The sequence below is a fragment of the Myotis daubentonii genome, chromosome 2 (genome assembly GCF_963259705.1).
Source record: "Myotis daubentonii chromosome 2, mMyoDau2.1, whole genome shotgun sequence".
NCBI classification, from domain to species: domain Eukaryota; kingdom Metazoa; phylum Chordata; class Mammalia; order Chiroptera; family Vespertilionidae; genus Myotis; species Myotis daubentonii.
In genome coordinates, this window is record NC_081841.1 from 10,599,020 (window position 1) to 10,615,520 (window position 16,501).

General features: G+C 49.4%; 1 protein-coding gene across 7 annotated transcripts in view; it reads left to right on the forward strand.

Annotated features, from left to right (window-relative positions):
* Positions 1-16,501, forward strand: part of LARGE1 (LARGE xylosyl- and glucuronyltransferase 1) — a 440,149-nt gene that overhangs the window by 261,986 nt on the left and 161,662 nt on the right. For all 7 annotated transcript variants that reach the window (XM_059681723.1, XM_059681724.1, XM_059681721.1 and 4 more), the window contains one exon: positions 9,355-9,526. In XM_059681723.1, the coding sequence (XP_059537706.1) occupies positions 9,355-9,526 (172 nt within the window). The remainder of the gene's footprint in view (positions 1-9,354; positions 9,527-16,501) is intronic.

Here is a 16,501-nt window from a genome sequence, read left to right on the forward strand (position 1 = left end):
CAGGATCAATTCCTGGTCAGAGCACATGCCCAGGTTGCGGGTTTGATCCCTGGTCACGGTGTGTGTGTCAGGCAACCGATTGATGTTTCTCTCTCCCTCTCCCTCCCTCCATCTCTAGAATCAATGAAAAACATATCCTCCGGTGAGGATTATAAAAGAAAAACACGATTCATTGGACGCCTTCTGTATGTCAAACACTGTGCTAAGTGTACACACAAATACATACTGTGCTCTATAATATGAGGAATTGCAGCTTCTAAAAATATTAAGTTCAGGCTACACAGGAGCTAATGCAATTTTCTCCTCGGCGCATTGAAAAATCTATTAGTTACGAAGGCCGCTACATTTCAGGAAATTAAACCACTGTAACAGCCCAGTTCACAAATCAGGACTCCCAGTGCTTTGAGACGCTCCATTTCATAACATAAAGTCCTGAGGGGTGTTCCGGCAATTTGTAAATGCTCCAGCGACCAGTCCCCCCAAGCGGCACCAAGCTAAACAGAGGATGCTCCATGCCAGGCAAGAGAGAGGAAGGGGTTCCATTGTCACTCATCTGAGGAGGGATGTGTGTCTAGAATCCCGGTCACGTTCCTCTTGATTCACTGCCTTTGTCATCATTCCAGGATGAATTTTGTGTGTGGAAGATGGTTTCTCGGTAGATTTCAGGTAGAAGCCAGCAGCCTTATTTTAGACATGGCTTATACGTTCTAAATAAATGCTCATTGCTACTCTGTGTAGTTTGCTGTCACCTGTAAACACTGGCGTGGGGCCTCTTATGGGGTTTCCTTCCAAGTTTGCATTGTGGGAAGATGTGAAATACGGGGTGGGGCAAAAGTAGATTTACAGTCATTTATTTGGAGAATAACACAACAATGCAAGAATAGGCTCTGTGTTTTGCGATAACCCACTTTTGTGCCACCCCGTATGTAACTCAGCTCTCCTGTTGGTACTGGTTCTGTAGAAGTTCACAGTTGCTGGCCTGGAGCAGCTTTTACTGAAATGAGATATCTGAGTTTAAAAAGAGGGATCGCCTGACCAGCATGGCTCAGTGGTTGAGTGTCAACCTATTGACCAGGAAGTCATGGTTGAATTTCTGGTTCAGGCACACTCCCGGGTTGCGGGCTTGATCCCCAGTGTGGGGCATGCAGGAGGCAGCTGATCAATGATTGTCTCTCATCATTGATTTTTCTCTCTCTCCTTCTCCCTTTCTCACCAAAATCAATATATCCTATATAATAAAAGGCTAATAGGCAAATTGACCAAACGCTGGAACGACCGGTCACTATGACACATAATGACCACCAGGGGGCAGACACTCAACACAGGAGCTGCCTCCTGGTGTTCGTGTGCTCCTGGAGCTCCACTCAGCCAGAAGCCAGGCTCACGTGGCAGCACTAAGAATGTCCCACTGCTGGCTTAGGCCCGCTCCCTGCCATCAGTCCTAAGCCATCAGTTGGACATCCCCCGAGGGCTCCCAGAGTGCAAGAAGGCGCAGGCCTGGCTGAGGGACCTCCCTCCCCCCTTGAGTGCATGATTTTTGTGCACTGGGCCTCTAGTATATATATAAAGAGAAACAGCCAGGAAAACCTTAATGGCTCCAGTCACCCACCCACCCCAGGGCATAGGGTTACCTGCAGAATTCCTGGTCTTCCATGGGCACCTTCTTTTACTAATCTCTGAGAAAAGTCTCTCCCCATGCACCAACCATTTCAAGTTCAGAGGGGCCACTTCAGTTTAGGGCTGTCTTCTATCTTGTTTCTGAACAGGAAGCTGGTTGGTGACCCAGTGTAAATGGTTCAGTCACCAAGACCTTGAGAAATACAGCACTTCCCATGTCTCCTACTTTGGTGTATCTTAATGTGTAGTCTGGGGGCATCTACCTTGGGATCACATGGCATGCTGATTAACAGTACAGATTTCTGGGTCCTGCCCAGACCAGGTGAGTCATCCCCTCTGGGTGCATGACCCTGTAATCTGCATTTTTGCCCACATTCTCCAAGGTCTTGATGCCTCTCAGCTGCCTTCTGTTAATCCTTTTCCTTCACGGGTCACTAGGACTCATTCCAGAAGTGAGATCACGGCTCTTTGCTAATGGAAACCTCTTTGTTTCTTCCCATGATCTCTCCAGGATATTGTTCTCCGCTCTTTAGAATGGCATACAGGCTCCAGCATCTGACCCTTCCCCAACTTTCCGTAGCCTCGCCATCACTTCCACCTCTAAGCTGTACCTGAGTCTATCAGATTGTTGCTATTTTACACACACACACAAGCTCAGTTCTCTATATCCCTGTGTCTTAAATGGTGTTACGTATATCTCTCCTTTCCTCCTAATATTCGAGAAACTCAGTTTTTGATAACCAAATGTCCAGTGGGCATCTCTAAGTGAGCACTCCCCCCGCCTTCCTCACATTCACGGTCAGTTGTCCTCCTAGTGACTGCTGCTCTGCACATACTTGGAACTGATCGCAATCCAGCTCGGATCATGTAATTGCAGATGCGGTCACTGGTTTCCATGACGGCTCAGTATTCCTCATCCCCTCGTGTTCACACTCGGGCCAGTCCCTTCCCACGTTGCCTAGGGCTGACCTCTCTCGCCAATAAGATGCTGATGAAATAGCACTGTGTGCCTTCTGAGGCCACGTCATAAAAGACACCCCAGCTTCTGTCTTGCGCTATCTCCGTCGCTCACTCTGGGAGAAGTGAGCTTCCGTGTTGTGAAGACATTGAAGTAGCCCTGTGGGGTGGTCTGTGTGGCAAGGAACTGGGCTTCCTAGTAGCCGGCCTCACTGCCAGGCACGCAGAGGAGCCATCTTAGCTGCAGATCCCACACATTACGGGGTCTTCAGGCCGCACAGATGTCTTGACTGCAGCCTCATGGGAAATCCCAAGCCACACCCCCAGCCAAGAGGCTCCCAAATTCCCAGCACAGAAGCTGTGCGATAAGAAGTCATTTTCGCTGTTTGAAGCTGCTGTGTTTTGAGGTCCCTTGTTATGCAGCCATGAATAATGAATATTGCAAGACTATAGACTCCTAGCGCCTCCATTCATCACGGACGCTGGTCCCCACCTCAGCACCTGGCCCGTATTGCATGTTCCATAAATGCTTAGTTAAATGATTCCAACTGAGCTACACCGGAGCTTTTCTTTGCTGGTGAGGGTAAGTGCAAACACAGATGGTTTTAGCTAGTAGATATGACCCTTAGATTTTCTGTCGTTCTAAAGACCATTAGTAATAACATTAAAAATTAACAATAGCCAATACTAACATACAGGGGTGGGCAAACTTAAGTTTACAGTTGTGAGTACTCAGAAACACAGAGTTAATTCTTGTATGTTATTTATTAAGTATTGTATTATTTATTTGTATTATTTTTCATTTTCTTATTGTCACTAGAGGCCCGGTGCATGAAATTCGTGCATGGGGGGCAGGGGGTTTCCTCAGCCCAGCCTGCACCCTCTTCAATTCAGGACCCCTCAGAGGATGTCCAACTGCCCGATCCTGGTGACCGGGCATAAACCAGCAGTCAGACATCCCTCTCACAATCCGGGACTGCTGGCTCCTAAATGCTCACCTGCCTGCCTGCCTGATCGCCCCCAACAGCCCCCACCCCCCCCGCCCCCGCCGGCCTCATTGCACCACGTGGTGCTGTTCAGTCGTTTGGTCGTCCCTCACTAACCCCCCTGCCAGCCTAGTCGCCTCACACAGCCTGCTGTTTGATCATCCCTCTGGTCGTTTAGGTCGTGACGGCCCCTGGTTTTTTATATATTAGGATCATTATATATCCTTATGATTTATCTTTCAGGTTATGACAACTAGTAACTTAACCTACTTTTGCCCACCCATATATAGCCCCGGAATTCTCACAGTCCTGTGGAATATGTGCTCTATGTGTGCCCATTGTACAGATGAAAATGACTAAGATCCATAGAGGTTTGATCACTTGCCCAAAGCGTGCCAGCCTAGTGAGCAGTGGATCCAGGATTCAAATGCAGGCAGACTCCAGAGTGCATGCTCTTAACCAATTTAAAAGCTAATATTGAGCCCTTACCATATGTCAAGCACCGTGCTGGGTGCCTTAGTTCTCCTGCCTCACTTAGTGCTTTTCCAAACCTCATGGACTACGTATTGTTCTATTTTCTCTCTTTTATGGGTGAGGACATTGAGGCTTAGGGAGATGAGCTTGACCGGGCAGAGGTGGTGAAGTCGGGGTTTGGAATCCAGCCAGTCGGACTCCCCAAGCCCTGCTCCTTCCATGATCCTCTCTCTATGGCATCTCCCAGAGTTCTCCCACCCCAGCCCCTCACCCTCCATTTCTCAACAGTGCTGTTCTGAACACACAGGTCGGTTGTCAAGACGACCACTCAGAAACAACATGAAAGGCCAATGACGTTTCAAACATTTCTGCAGCTAGGATGAGTTCTTTTTTTAATTTTTAAAAATGTGTCAAGGTGATTTGTAATCCACAGGAAAATGTTGATATGGCTCAGAAGCCTATTTTGAGCAATAAATATTTCCAGATGACGGAGGAGAGCTTCCAGGCTCCAGATAAAAGGACTCCCTGGGAAGGGAGCAGCACCTGCTGCTATTACCCCTATTTTACAGAGGAGAAATCGAAGGCCCAGAGAGACTCAGGAGCCAGGAATGGCCAGCTCCAGGGCCTTTGTACCTACCTGCATTCAGTACAGATTCTTGCCGAAGGAAGATTTGGTGGGATGGAGGAGGAGGTTCGGTTACAACTGTAGGTAACCCGGAGCAGTGGAAGGCAGAAGAAGAGAGAAACGCCATTTCTGGGGAGAAAGTCTAGGGCTGGGAAGTTGGGGTGAGTTGAAGGACCTGGCACTCATCTCCCAAACTTCGGGTACTGGGATAGTAACACCGGACCCTTAGACTAGTTGGGAAGGTTTAAGAGACCCCAGAAAGCTCCTACCATAATACCTGACACCCAGTTAGCACTCCGTCAATGCAAGATGGTATTGTCTAGTGTTACCATTACTGGGCAACCCAGTGCCTCTGGAAAATAACATCTTCAAGTAGAAACGGGCACCATTCCCCAATAAAACCAGCCTTTTCCCCAGTTTTCCCTTGTCTGTCAACTGTCAAAAACCTGCTTCACCATCGGGAAATCAGCTTCCCTCCTGCCCGAGGTTCTAAACAGTCACCTGTGGGTTCGTGTCCTCTGTCCAACCCTGAGCCATGCTCATGTCACTACCCTGGTCAGATCTCCTGAGGAACTGTTCTCTGGACCCCCCAGCATCAGATGAACGCTGGAATCTCTTGCAGAACTTTATAGAACCTACCCTCAGGGTTCACCCACCAGAAACCTGCAGCCGTGGCAAGGCGAATTTCCCTCAACCCCCCACTTTAAGCAGAAACCCTCAAAACCTGGCATGCATACTCTCCTTTATATAAGTGCATTAGGCGGTATTCTTGAGCCCGGTTGCACTTTGGCTAATTAAATCTGAGAACTTGCTGCTTAGGATTATTAACAGCCATTGCCAGGGTAAGAATATGTCCATTAAAATAAGCCTAACTTTCAGTTTTGTAGCGTTTTAATTACACGGACCCTTTGGTGTGTTTATAACAATAAAGAACATAACGAGGATCTTGCCCTGCCAGGGCTGGCATCTCTGTAGGATCCTGGGTCGGTCTGCATGGTGCCCTCCAGGTTGTCTCAACCCTCCCTAAGGGGATGCTCTTCTGTCCACTGACCCCAAACTTATGTCCCTGGTTGGATTGAAGTTTACTGCAGGGTGGGAGTAAGAGACTGCCCCATAGGTTGCCTGGGTGACCAGTCCCACCCACATGTCCTCCTAATTCACATGGGTTATCTCCCATTTGGAGATCGTACCAGAGGATGTTTCCAGTTTCCTGGTAGATCTCAGCTTGTGATCTTGTTCATCTTTATGTAGAAATACCAGAACGGGTGATAGGTGACTTACTTCCCCCACCAAAACCACCTCCATTCCCAGCCTCCCCTGTACTGTCAGAGGTACCCCTAATTCATTGCTTTTACCAAACTCACAATCCAGAATCGTCTGAGCCTTGGTAGTGTGGACAGAAGTTCACTGGAGAAGAGAAATGGGCTTTACAGAGGCCCACGTCCCCGTCCAGCGTTGCAGTCCTCCTAACAATTCGGTGAAGTGAGTGTTCTAAGCTCCCATTTTGCAGGTGAGGAAACTAAGGCTCCCAGGGGTAGAGTGACTTGCCTGAGGCCACACAGCTTATTCGCAGTGGAACTGGTACTAAAGCCCAGGCAGTGGGGCTCACCCAGCCGTGCCCCTGCCATTGTACCATCCGGACCCTGGACTTGAGCAGTTATGGCTGCTTCTGCTCCTAGTGGCGGCGAAGGTCGGAGGTAGCATTTAAACCCAGGCCTGGCTAACTCGGCAGCCATGCACATTCATCAAACATTTTTTGAGTAATGACTTGTTACCACAGTAAAAATGACATCATCCCTGCCTCAAGGAGTTCCAGCCCAGAGCCAGAGAGAGACATGGGCAATTAAACAAGGCGTGGCAGCCTGCTGTGCAGAAGGCAGGCAGACAGCTGGGTCTGGAGCCCGCACCCAGCCCGGGGCAGCGGGGAGGTGGTGGCCAGAGAGGTGGTACCAACCAGAGCCGGGGGGCGGGGGGGGGGTGCCTTCTAAGTTGAGATTTGAAGGAAACATGGAATTTGGATGAAGTGGGGGAATGGGAGGGATGTTATTTATATGCTACTTCTAAGAGAATGAACGGTTTATAATAAATATATCTGCTTCTTAGCACACATTCTTTCCTCCCATAGATTCCTTGGTTTTCTTTCCCAATACAAACTCATTGAATGCTTCTGTTACCTTTAATTGTACACTCTGACTTAATGGATTATGTGTTAAGTTGGGGGACTTGGGGCGACATTCAGGCCTGGGCTCCTGTTGAGACTTACTTATTCCCATAGTCCCGCTGTTCTGCGATGCATCCGAGCGCCTCACACGGGTTAAAGTCAATCCAGAGTCGGGGCAACCCAATCAGGTGGCGTCACCACTGCGCTGGTGCTCAGTCCGCACCGAGCTCTCCTGCGCTGAGGGTGACCACACGGATGAATAAGCTAATGAGAGGCCTGGCGAAGTAGCTCGGCTCTGCAGCGTGGACCGAGGATTGCCGTGCTCCGGGGAGGGCAGATTCCCAGGGGAGAGAGAAACTCAGCTGAGTTCTGGAGGCCGGGCTCCCAGGAGGAGGAGTTTTCTAAAGTCTGCTGCAGGGACGTGCTCGCAGCATCCCCAGGCCTTGGGCAGCGAGTCATGAAGCTAACTCCAGAGGAAGGATAACGTGGTTACGGGAGAGACTGCAAACCTAATGACAGATCCCCACTATAGCTCTGCATCTTGCTTGCTGTGGAATTGCAGACAGATCACTCACCTTCTTGTGCTGTTCGACCATCTGTTCGTCTGTTGGTCCATCCATCCACCCATCCTACAGACATGCATTTTGCATCTATTCTGTATGAGGCATTATGCTTTGATCTTGCCAAGATTTGGTTAATTCAATGGCCGTGTTAGTTGTGTTCGGTGAGTCCCTCAGGTCCTCCCTCTCCCTCCTCCACCCGGCTTTGTGCCCCATGAGGGTCGAATCTCTGAGCTCAGGGGGCTTCTCCAGTAGACCAGTGGGAAGGAGGAGAGGGGCTGGGGTCTCTCTCCCTGCCCCATCCTGGGGGATTGTCACAGCAGCCCATGTTCCTCTGCGGAAGGTCACTGCACCTGCTGGGTGGCTTAGTCACCTGGCATTCTCTCTGATTCCAGCAGCTGCCGGCACTGCCCTGCAGGCCTGGGTGGTAACAGCCCCCACTCTTCCTCTCTGTGCTGCCCAGTCCTTGTCCCCACCCCACATAAGTTCTGCATATGCTTCTGTTCTTTATCATTGCATTCCTTCTCCCGCCCTCTCAATGATCCACGTTGACTGTGCTGCTTCCGCCCACACTGTGTCTGGTACAGAGCAAGCATTTAGACGTAACTGCCTTTTATAACTGGCAGGCGCTCAGAAAGGCCAAGCAATCGTGTCCCAGTTGACCTTGCGGTTAAGTGACAAGGCCAGAATCTGAGTCCAGGTGTGCCTGACTCCAGAACCCACGGTTTTCTGCTGGACTATCTTCCAGAGCCCCTCCCCCCCTCCCGTGGGAGCAGGTAAAGAGGCGTGGCCACCTGAATACCTGCAGTGAGGGCCATCAGGAAGGAGTTAGGGCTTATTCGCTGGGCGACTTTGTGTCCCAGCACTCCCATCTGCTGCAGATTGTATGGTATGCTGTCCGTTTCTCGTTGTTCAACTCGGCTCTGTTTTTTAGAACAGTGCCCACACAGTGGAATGGGAAGGACAAAAGGGATGAGTATTTTGTGGACTCTTGCAAAGGTGGCCCCGTTTATCACTGAAGAGTTGCATTACAAGCCTTACCTTCATGGAAATAAGAAGTGTGCTTTGGCTTCTAAGCAGACTCCTCCCGGCAGCAAGTCGGGGAGGGGCCCCCACCCACAGTGACCTCCCTAGCGGACCTGTTCCTTTGAGAGCTGTCATCACACTGGAATTAATGTACTGTTTTTAGCCTTGACTTTGGGTTCCAGGTGGTACCAAGCTGTGTGTCTTGCGTTCGACTCTACCCACCTATAGGGCATGAGTTGTTACAGCAGGTGAGGATTTCAGGGATGGCCCTCCATGAGCTCATTTGGCGTGTGTGTGTGTGTGTGTGTGTGTGTGTATGTGCCCGCGCGCGCGCATGCGCGCACACATGCTTACATCTTGTTACCCAGTGAAGAGTTGCATCAATGATGACCAGTTTTTCTTCCTGTGTTTGTGTGGAAACCAGGAGAAGGCAGCAACATTAATTGGTTTAAGTATTGCTTCAAAAAAGAGATAAGCATAAGCTGTAATAATACCACTAAGTAGTAATCTTTAGTGATTGAAAGAAATACATCTACCTCGAAAAAAATTAGCTACTGTTTGCTAGTATATATATGATTCAATTTTTGTAATTTTATTTCTTCTTTTGTGCATATTCTTATTTTCTCCCCTGAGCCTAATTTCTGTAATAGCAAAAATGTTATTTTTAAAATATGAGCATAGTGTTTCCACCTAATAGTTATTTTATAAATACTGCTTTTCCACTCCCTTGATTCAGATACATTTTCTTCCCCCAAAAATTCCACATGCCACACTGCACATTACATGAACAAATCTTGAAGAAAAGAGCCATTCATTTATTCCACAAATTTGTATTGGGTGCTTTTTATGTACCAGGCACTATTTATAACGTTTATGCAAAACAAATTAATGTAGTGATTTCTTTCTTTTCTTTCTCCTTCTCCCTCGCTTCGCCGCCACCTGGTGTAGTCTGAGGTTTCCTGGATCCCCAACAAACATTACTCGGGGATTTACGGCCTGATGAAGCTGGTCCTGACCAAGACTCTCCCCCCCAACCTGGAGAGGGTCATCGTCCTTGACACAGACATCACCTTCGCCACGGACATCGCAGAGCTGTGGGCCGTGTTCCACAAGTTCAAAGGTAATGAACTGCGGCCCGTTTCTCTCTTCTGTCTTTGAAGGTGTCGGCATGCCAGGAATAGTAATTGCCGTTTTAAACAATGCGAGGTGCACTCTTAATGAGGTCATGTTCGTGAAATGGATAAGGAATCACAGATTCGGTTGAGGAGCAGGTCTCTTGGCCTTTGCAAAACCTCGAACTGGAATTTGCATTTCTTTAGTGAATGAAGGGAACAGGCCTGTGTTCGTGGGAAGAACCCTGTGGAGGTGCTTTGTGTGAGATCGGTATCCACTGTGTGTATTTGTATGCGGGTAGTGGAGTGCTGGCTTACCTGTGCGGAGACGCGCATTTCTCAGGTTTCATTTTTGTCAGACGAGCCTTTGATTGCAGAGAAAGCCTGGGAGGTGGAGGAGGTGCGTATTGATTAGGGAGGGTTTGGAAATATTCTTATGGCTTGTGCTTTCATTCCTGTTGGGGTTTGTTATTTTAAAGGGGTATGTACGTTTACAAGATGTTTCTTCAAGCTGTTCATTTCTTATTATCGATGGTTGTAGCTCTTGCCCCTGCCTCAGTGTATGTGAGGGTATCCGGTGGGAAATCGTGAGCCCAGTAGGTCTGCGTAACTAAGAGCAGTGACAGGTTAGCACGAATCCCAGGATGTTACGTTAACATTCTTCTCCCAGATGTCCTTAAATTGCGGTATTTAAAAATTCTTCTATGTATTAGACGAATACCACGAGAGGGCAATTTGACAATGAGATCTTTTTCTTTCTTCATTATTATTATTATTATTATTTTTTTTACTTGCACTCTGGCTTCTGGGCTTAACATTCCTCTTCCCGCTTCTATAATTCCGTATCCTGTGAAGGTGAGATGCCACTTAGTGATTTTAATGACAGCATTTTCATAAATCACAGGATATTCCAGTTGGTTTCTGTTTCCACTCACGGAACAGAGAGTACAATTCCTCACCTACTCTGGCCTCTGCTTGCTTTCTTCCTGGGGTCTCTTAGCTCTGGGCTCATTGAAAAAAAGTCCTTAGTGTGTCACCTGGGAGACACTCTGACCCTCACACTCTTTCCCTTGCCAGGATCAAACGTACTTTCCCACCCATGTCAATAAGGACACTAATAAAGACATCATTTAGCAACAGTGCTGACACTGAGTGTGCCTCAGCTTCCTAATGGCCTCATAGAATGCGTGGGTCTCTCCGATTTCACAAGTCAGCCGAAGCCTGGCGGAGGCCGGGTTCTGCCCAGAGCTGAGACCAGAAAGCACCTGGGTGTTGGCTTCCGAATGCAAGTTCCCCAATAATTTCTGCTTGTTTTTCTGATCTAATTGAACTCCTTGGGGGCAGGTTTTCAGATAATGAGATGATATTTTATTCATACTTTTATGCTGATGTTCCATATTCAGTGATGTGTTATTCAACAGGCACTTCCTTCCTCCCCGCTGGGTGTGAGGCGGTGCGTGGACAGTGACGGGAGTGAGAACTACCCCTTCTCCTGAAGGGGTCAGAGAAGGCAGCTGGGAGGGCATCACAGAGGAGGCGATGGGCATTGGGCACCATCCTGCCGGATAGGAGTAGTGATGGTGTTCAGTAGATGCCCACATTCCCCTTTGAGCTGGGAGTGCTGCCTGCAGATGGGCCCCAGCCATCAACCTTGTTTGGGGGTGGCCTCAGGCGAGGAGAGGCGCCTGCCTGTGGCCACGCCCCCTTCCTGGAGCACCCCATGTCTAGCAGTGACTGATGAGTATACACTCTTGCAGGAGCAGCTGTCACCCTCCCTTGGGACTGCCCTGCAGCCAGATTTCTCCCTCTGCCCAGCCCTGCTTTCTTCCCTTGGCGCTCACAGCGCTGCTCCCAAAGGCTCTTCCTAAATTAACCTCCCGCAAGCGAACCCCCGTGTCAGAGTCAGCTCCCGAGAAATTGAACCCAAGTCTGCAGTCACGGCTGCAAGTCTCCCTGGCATAATAGGGGTAACTGAGTCCGGCTAGGAAGGCACATTTCTTCTGGCTGGGCTGGGACCTGCCGGAGAGCAGGTGGGTTCTACAGCCACAACCAGCCTCCTGTACCCGTGGCACTAAGTCCTGGTATCATCCGTGGAAGGCAAGTCTCTCAAGGCCCCTGCTGCCCCCAGAGCTGGTCCGGGGTTCGGGCTCCGCGATCCAAGGCCGTTTCCGGGCAGAGCAGAGTATGTGGGCCAAGGTCAGGACGGGGCAGGGCTGCATTGTGTTTGTTCATTTTTTCTCGGGTTTATTTCCAGCATTTGTTAGGCCCCCACTGCACAGAGGAGCGTATTAGATGGCGTTCTTGCCTAAAACTGTGCGCCGCGGCACGCGCCTTCCCGGAGCTCACAGATGAGGCCGCCTTTGTTACATTTGTGTCTGTCGGCAGCCACGGAGGATAGAAACATCTGGGGTTTTCCCAGGCTCACCCTAACTTCTGGGAAAACACGGAGGTGAAAAGAAGACAAGTGAGCTCTTTTTTCCTCCGTATGGCAGTCTTTTGTACAAGTTTTGGGTTTTTGTCTTTTGTTTTGTTCTTGTTTTTCTAAACTGGACCAATTAGAAGCAAGGTCATGTCCTGGAAGATTCCCTTAGGACAGACCCGCAAACACAGAACGTTCCGATCCAAGACGGAGACTTGCCCTCTCGTCAAGGCGATGGCCCTTGTCATCCTTCACTGTAAACACGCTGAGTGGCATTGATGCAATTAGGCCGTGTCAATTCATCTCGGCTGTGGAACAGCTTGCTGTCTGGGCTGCCGCGCTGCTATGTGCAGGTCACGGACGCCCTTGACGCCTTACCGGTGCCGTGAAACCCCCTTACCTAGGTCATTCTGTGGAGAGTCCAGTAAGAAGCCATTTATAGGGGCTTACTCCCATTCTCAGCCTCTACCACAGCAGCTTTGGGGGTGCCTCCTGGGGGTGACCGCATGCTCCCTGACCCTCTGCTTCACGCAAGTGGCAAACGCCTCCTTCCCCCCATCAGCAGCCTGCATCCTTAGGGAGCCGGCTCCAACCCATGGAGGAATTTTCAGAGCCACTAATTCTTAGCAGAAAGACTTAGGCATGCCATGGAATTAGGAGTTGCCCGTTCAGTCCTATTGACCGAGCTTACTGGTTTTCTGACTACTGGGGATGGTGCAAGAATAAAACAAGCCCGAAATCAGGCAGTCGGAGAAAAACAAGTATCACGTGGTCTCACTCATATGTGGAATCTAATGAACAAAATAAACAAAAATGGATCCAGAGACATGGAAGCATCGGACAGACTGTCGAACCTCAGAGGAAGGCAGGGAGGATGGGTGCGGGGGAAGATGTTCACCAATGCGCTTGTATGTATGTATGCATCGCCCGTGGTTACAGACAATAGGGGGGTGAAGGCCTGGGGCAGGGAGTGGGGTGGGCTGGAAGAGGTCAGTGGGGGGAAAGGAAACATATATAATACTTTCAACAATAAAGATTAAAAAAATAATTTATGAAAAAACAATAAAACAAGCCCAATCCCCACCCCATGTGAGTGTATATATGAGTGGGGAAGATACACAACAGAACAAAGTGAAATAGTACAGTAGACAGTGACTGGTTCTCTTGAGGAAATTAGAGGAAGGAGATAAGGGTGCCTGTGTGCCCGTGAGTGCAGACGTGTGCGTTGTTTTAACACTCAGATAGGGTGGGAATGGAAGGTTTTACAAGAGAGGGGGCATTTAAGCAAAAACCTTAAGAAAGCGAGTACGCCAGGGTATGAAGGAAGAGTGGAATCGTGGGCTGGGCACATGGAAGAGCAGGCTGAAGTTCCAGAAGTTGTGTGACCTGCTTGTTTGGGGAATAGAATGGAGGTCAGAAGAGAGCAGAGGGAGCCCAGGAACGGGTGGGATTGACCAGGTCCGATAACGGGTCTCCTTTGTAGGGCCTGCAAGGATTTTGCCTTTCCCTTGGGTGATATGAGGAGTCAAGGTCCGGCTTTGAACAGGGCCCCATGATCTGTGTTTTTAGTGGATCATCCTGGCTGCCCTTCTGAGAGGAAGAGGAAACAAGGAAGCAAGGAGAAGACTCTGATCATCCAGGAGACGCGTTGTTGGCTCAGACCGGGTGGGTCAGCAGAGGTGGAAGAGGCCATCCTATCAGGGATACGTTTTGAAGGTTGAGTCATCAGAGGTCTGGTGATAGGATGCCTCCCGTCCAGGCTTCCTGGTGTGTGGGGAGGGGGTGCCCACTGGCCTGGGAGACAGGGTCTGCATCTGGTTCCGGTGTGGCTGCCACTGACCCTGTTCACCCACGACCCCTTAGTGCAGTGGCTCTCAACCTTCTGGCCCTGTAAATACAGTTCCTCATGTTGTGGTGACCCCCAACCATAAAATTATTTTCGTTGCTACTTCATAACTGTAATGTTGCTACTGTTATGAATCGTAATGTAAATATCTGATATGCAGGATGGTCTTAGGCGACCCCTGTGAAAGGGCCATTCGACCGCCAATGGGGTCGCGGCCCACAGGTTGAGAACTGCTGGCTTAGTGCCTCCAAACTTGAAAATTATATCTGATTTTAGCCATCTGGGGAAGCTGCTGGGGAGGCATAAATAATACATGTGCACCCATAACTTGAAGCTTTTAGAGGAAAGCCATCCTACGTATTCAAGACAGTATTGTTAGGTTGAGAGACAAAGGCCTTCCCTGTAGGAAGAGCATGTTGCCATCGTGGAAAGTTCTGGCCCCCAAACAGGTACAGGCTGTCGTCGAGCATGGGCAGGCCTTCCCTTCCTCGCCCTCACAGAACCACGGAGGGGAGGGGTGTCACACAGGGTATTTGTCAGGACCTAACAGACTCACTGTGGACTAATTGCAGCCAACATTTTTAAGGCCTTCACTGGGTGCCAGCTGCTCTGTTAAGCGCTTTATGGGTAAACTCATTTAATCCTCACAACACTGCCGTGAAGTAATTACTGGTAATGTTCCTGTTTGCAGGTTTGCGAGCCCATGCTTAGGGAGGCAGGGTCGCTGGCCCTATGTCTCAGCTCTTAAGTGGCACAGCTGGGATTTGAACTCGGGTCGTCCAAATCCAATGCTCTTTCCGACACGGCAGCCTACACTCCTCAGAAGAAGAGGTGGTGGAGCTTGGAGCCTCTTGGGAGAGACCAAAGTTAGATAGATGGAAGGACTCCAGTGACCATGGAAACCGGGGTGGAGAGGGCGGAGCTAAGCTGACACAAGCATTCAGAAAACAGAGGCAAGATCCCAGGCAGAGAGAAGCATGGCTCTCCCAGGGTCTGAGAGATAAAACCTTGGTTTCCAGAATTGGAACATCGCTGAATTTTATTCCTGGCCAACTGGGTGGGAGAGGTTTCAGTTATTTTCAGATTAATTTGGAAGTAGATCTGCCTTCTCTTACTATATTAGAAACTTCATTCAACTTCCCTGAGCCTCTGTTTTTGTTGTTATTCTATAAAAATGGGGGAATAATACATGAATAACTCCCCTATAAGCTTCACTCGAGCGGTAAGCCAGGAAACAGCTCTGCCTCTGCTGAATAAATAATCCCCCCTCTTTCCTCCCCCCTTTCTTCTTTTCCAGCCTGAAACTCCTGAAAGTCAGGGGGACAGAAACCGGCCTGCTTCCTTTTCTTCCCCTTCCTGTCCTCTTCACCCTCCCCTCCCTCCTGGCCTGCCTCCCTCCCTCATCCATTCACTCATCCCTTCTTTCATTAATTCAGTCTCTTTTGAGCCCCTGGATCTACCCTGGGGATAAAATGGTAATAACGCTGATTTCTGTGACCTGCTCTCTGTGTGTCAGTCAAAGGGCCTATCTCATTTAGTCTTTAACTACCTTGCTCAAGGTCAGACAGCAAGTTAGTGGATTGAAGCCGGGCCGACCCCAGGCTGACCCCAGAGCCCATTTTGTTAACCTCTAGATCTTAGGCCCTGCTGAGCACACAGTTACTTTACAGCAAGCATGTCAAACTCACGGCCCACAGGCCGCATGCAGCCCATAATGAATATTTTTGCGGCCCAGCCAATATAATGGTGTGAGCAGTTATTTACAACTAGAGGCCCAGTGTACGAAATCTGTGCACTAGTAGGGTCCCTAATGGCTGCCGGCTGCCAGCCAGGGCCTGCCTTCGTTCCGCGCCACCCCCTGGTGGTCAGCACACGTCATAGCAAGCGATCGAACTCCTGGTTGATTGAACTCCTGCGGGGACACTTTGCATATTAGGCTTTATATATTATAGAATATGAAGTAAGTCTCCTGTCAGATCCAGAATTACTGACATTCACCTTGGGTCAGTTTTGAAAGTAATCACTGCGAACAAGATTTCCCCAAAGTAGGAAAGATAGTAGCAGAGAAGAGATGCCAAGTGTCAGGAAGAAAACATTAATTTTATCATTGCTCTTGTTCTTTTTTTTTAGACTATACTTTTTGAAATAAACCTATGTTTCTGTGAAAATTAAAGCTTTTATTTTTTTGTGGCCCACATAAACTTAAACCTTGTTTATTTGGCCTGTGTTAGCCTTTGAATTTGACATGCTTGCATTACAGTGAGGAAGCGACTTGAAGGGGAGAACTCAGGGTGAGGTACAATCACGTTTTAGGTGAAGCAGTCCTGGTCAGGTGGGCGGGGGAGGAGGGGCATCGGGAAGGTTTCTGGAGGGGCGGGGGGGGGGGGAGCAGCCTCCACGGCCCCACCTGGAGGGGATGCCTTATGCAGCGGCCTGGGTCCAGAGAGAGGAGAGTACAGATAAAAACTGAAAAACAAACAAACATGAAATCTGCTCCTCAGATGGGCCAGGCGGCTCCTGCCCTTGGTCCTTTGCCCCCATGTCCCATCTGCCCATCCCCAGATCTCTCCCCCTCTCGCTGCTGTAACTCCCTCCAAGTCTTTGCTCAGATCTCAGCTTCTCGGTGGGTTTTTCTTCCCCCCTTTCATCCTGCAGCACCGACATCATCTCGTCCTGCTCACCCTGCATTCATGTTTTTAACATCGCTCATCACCGGCT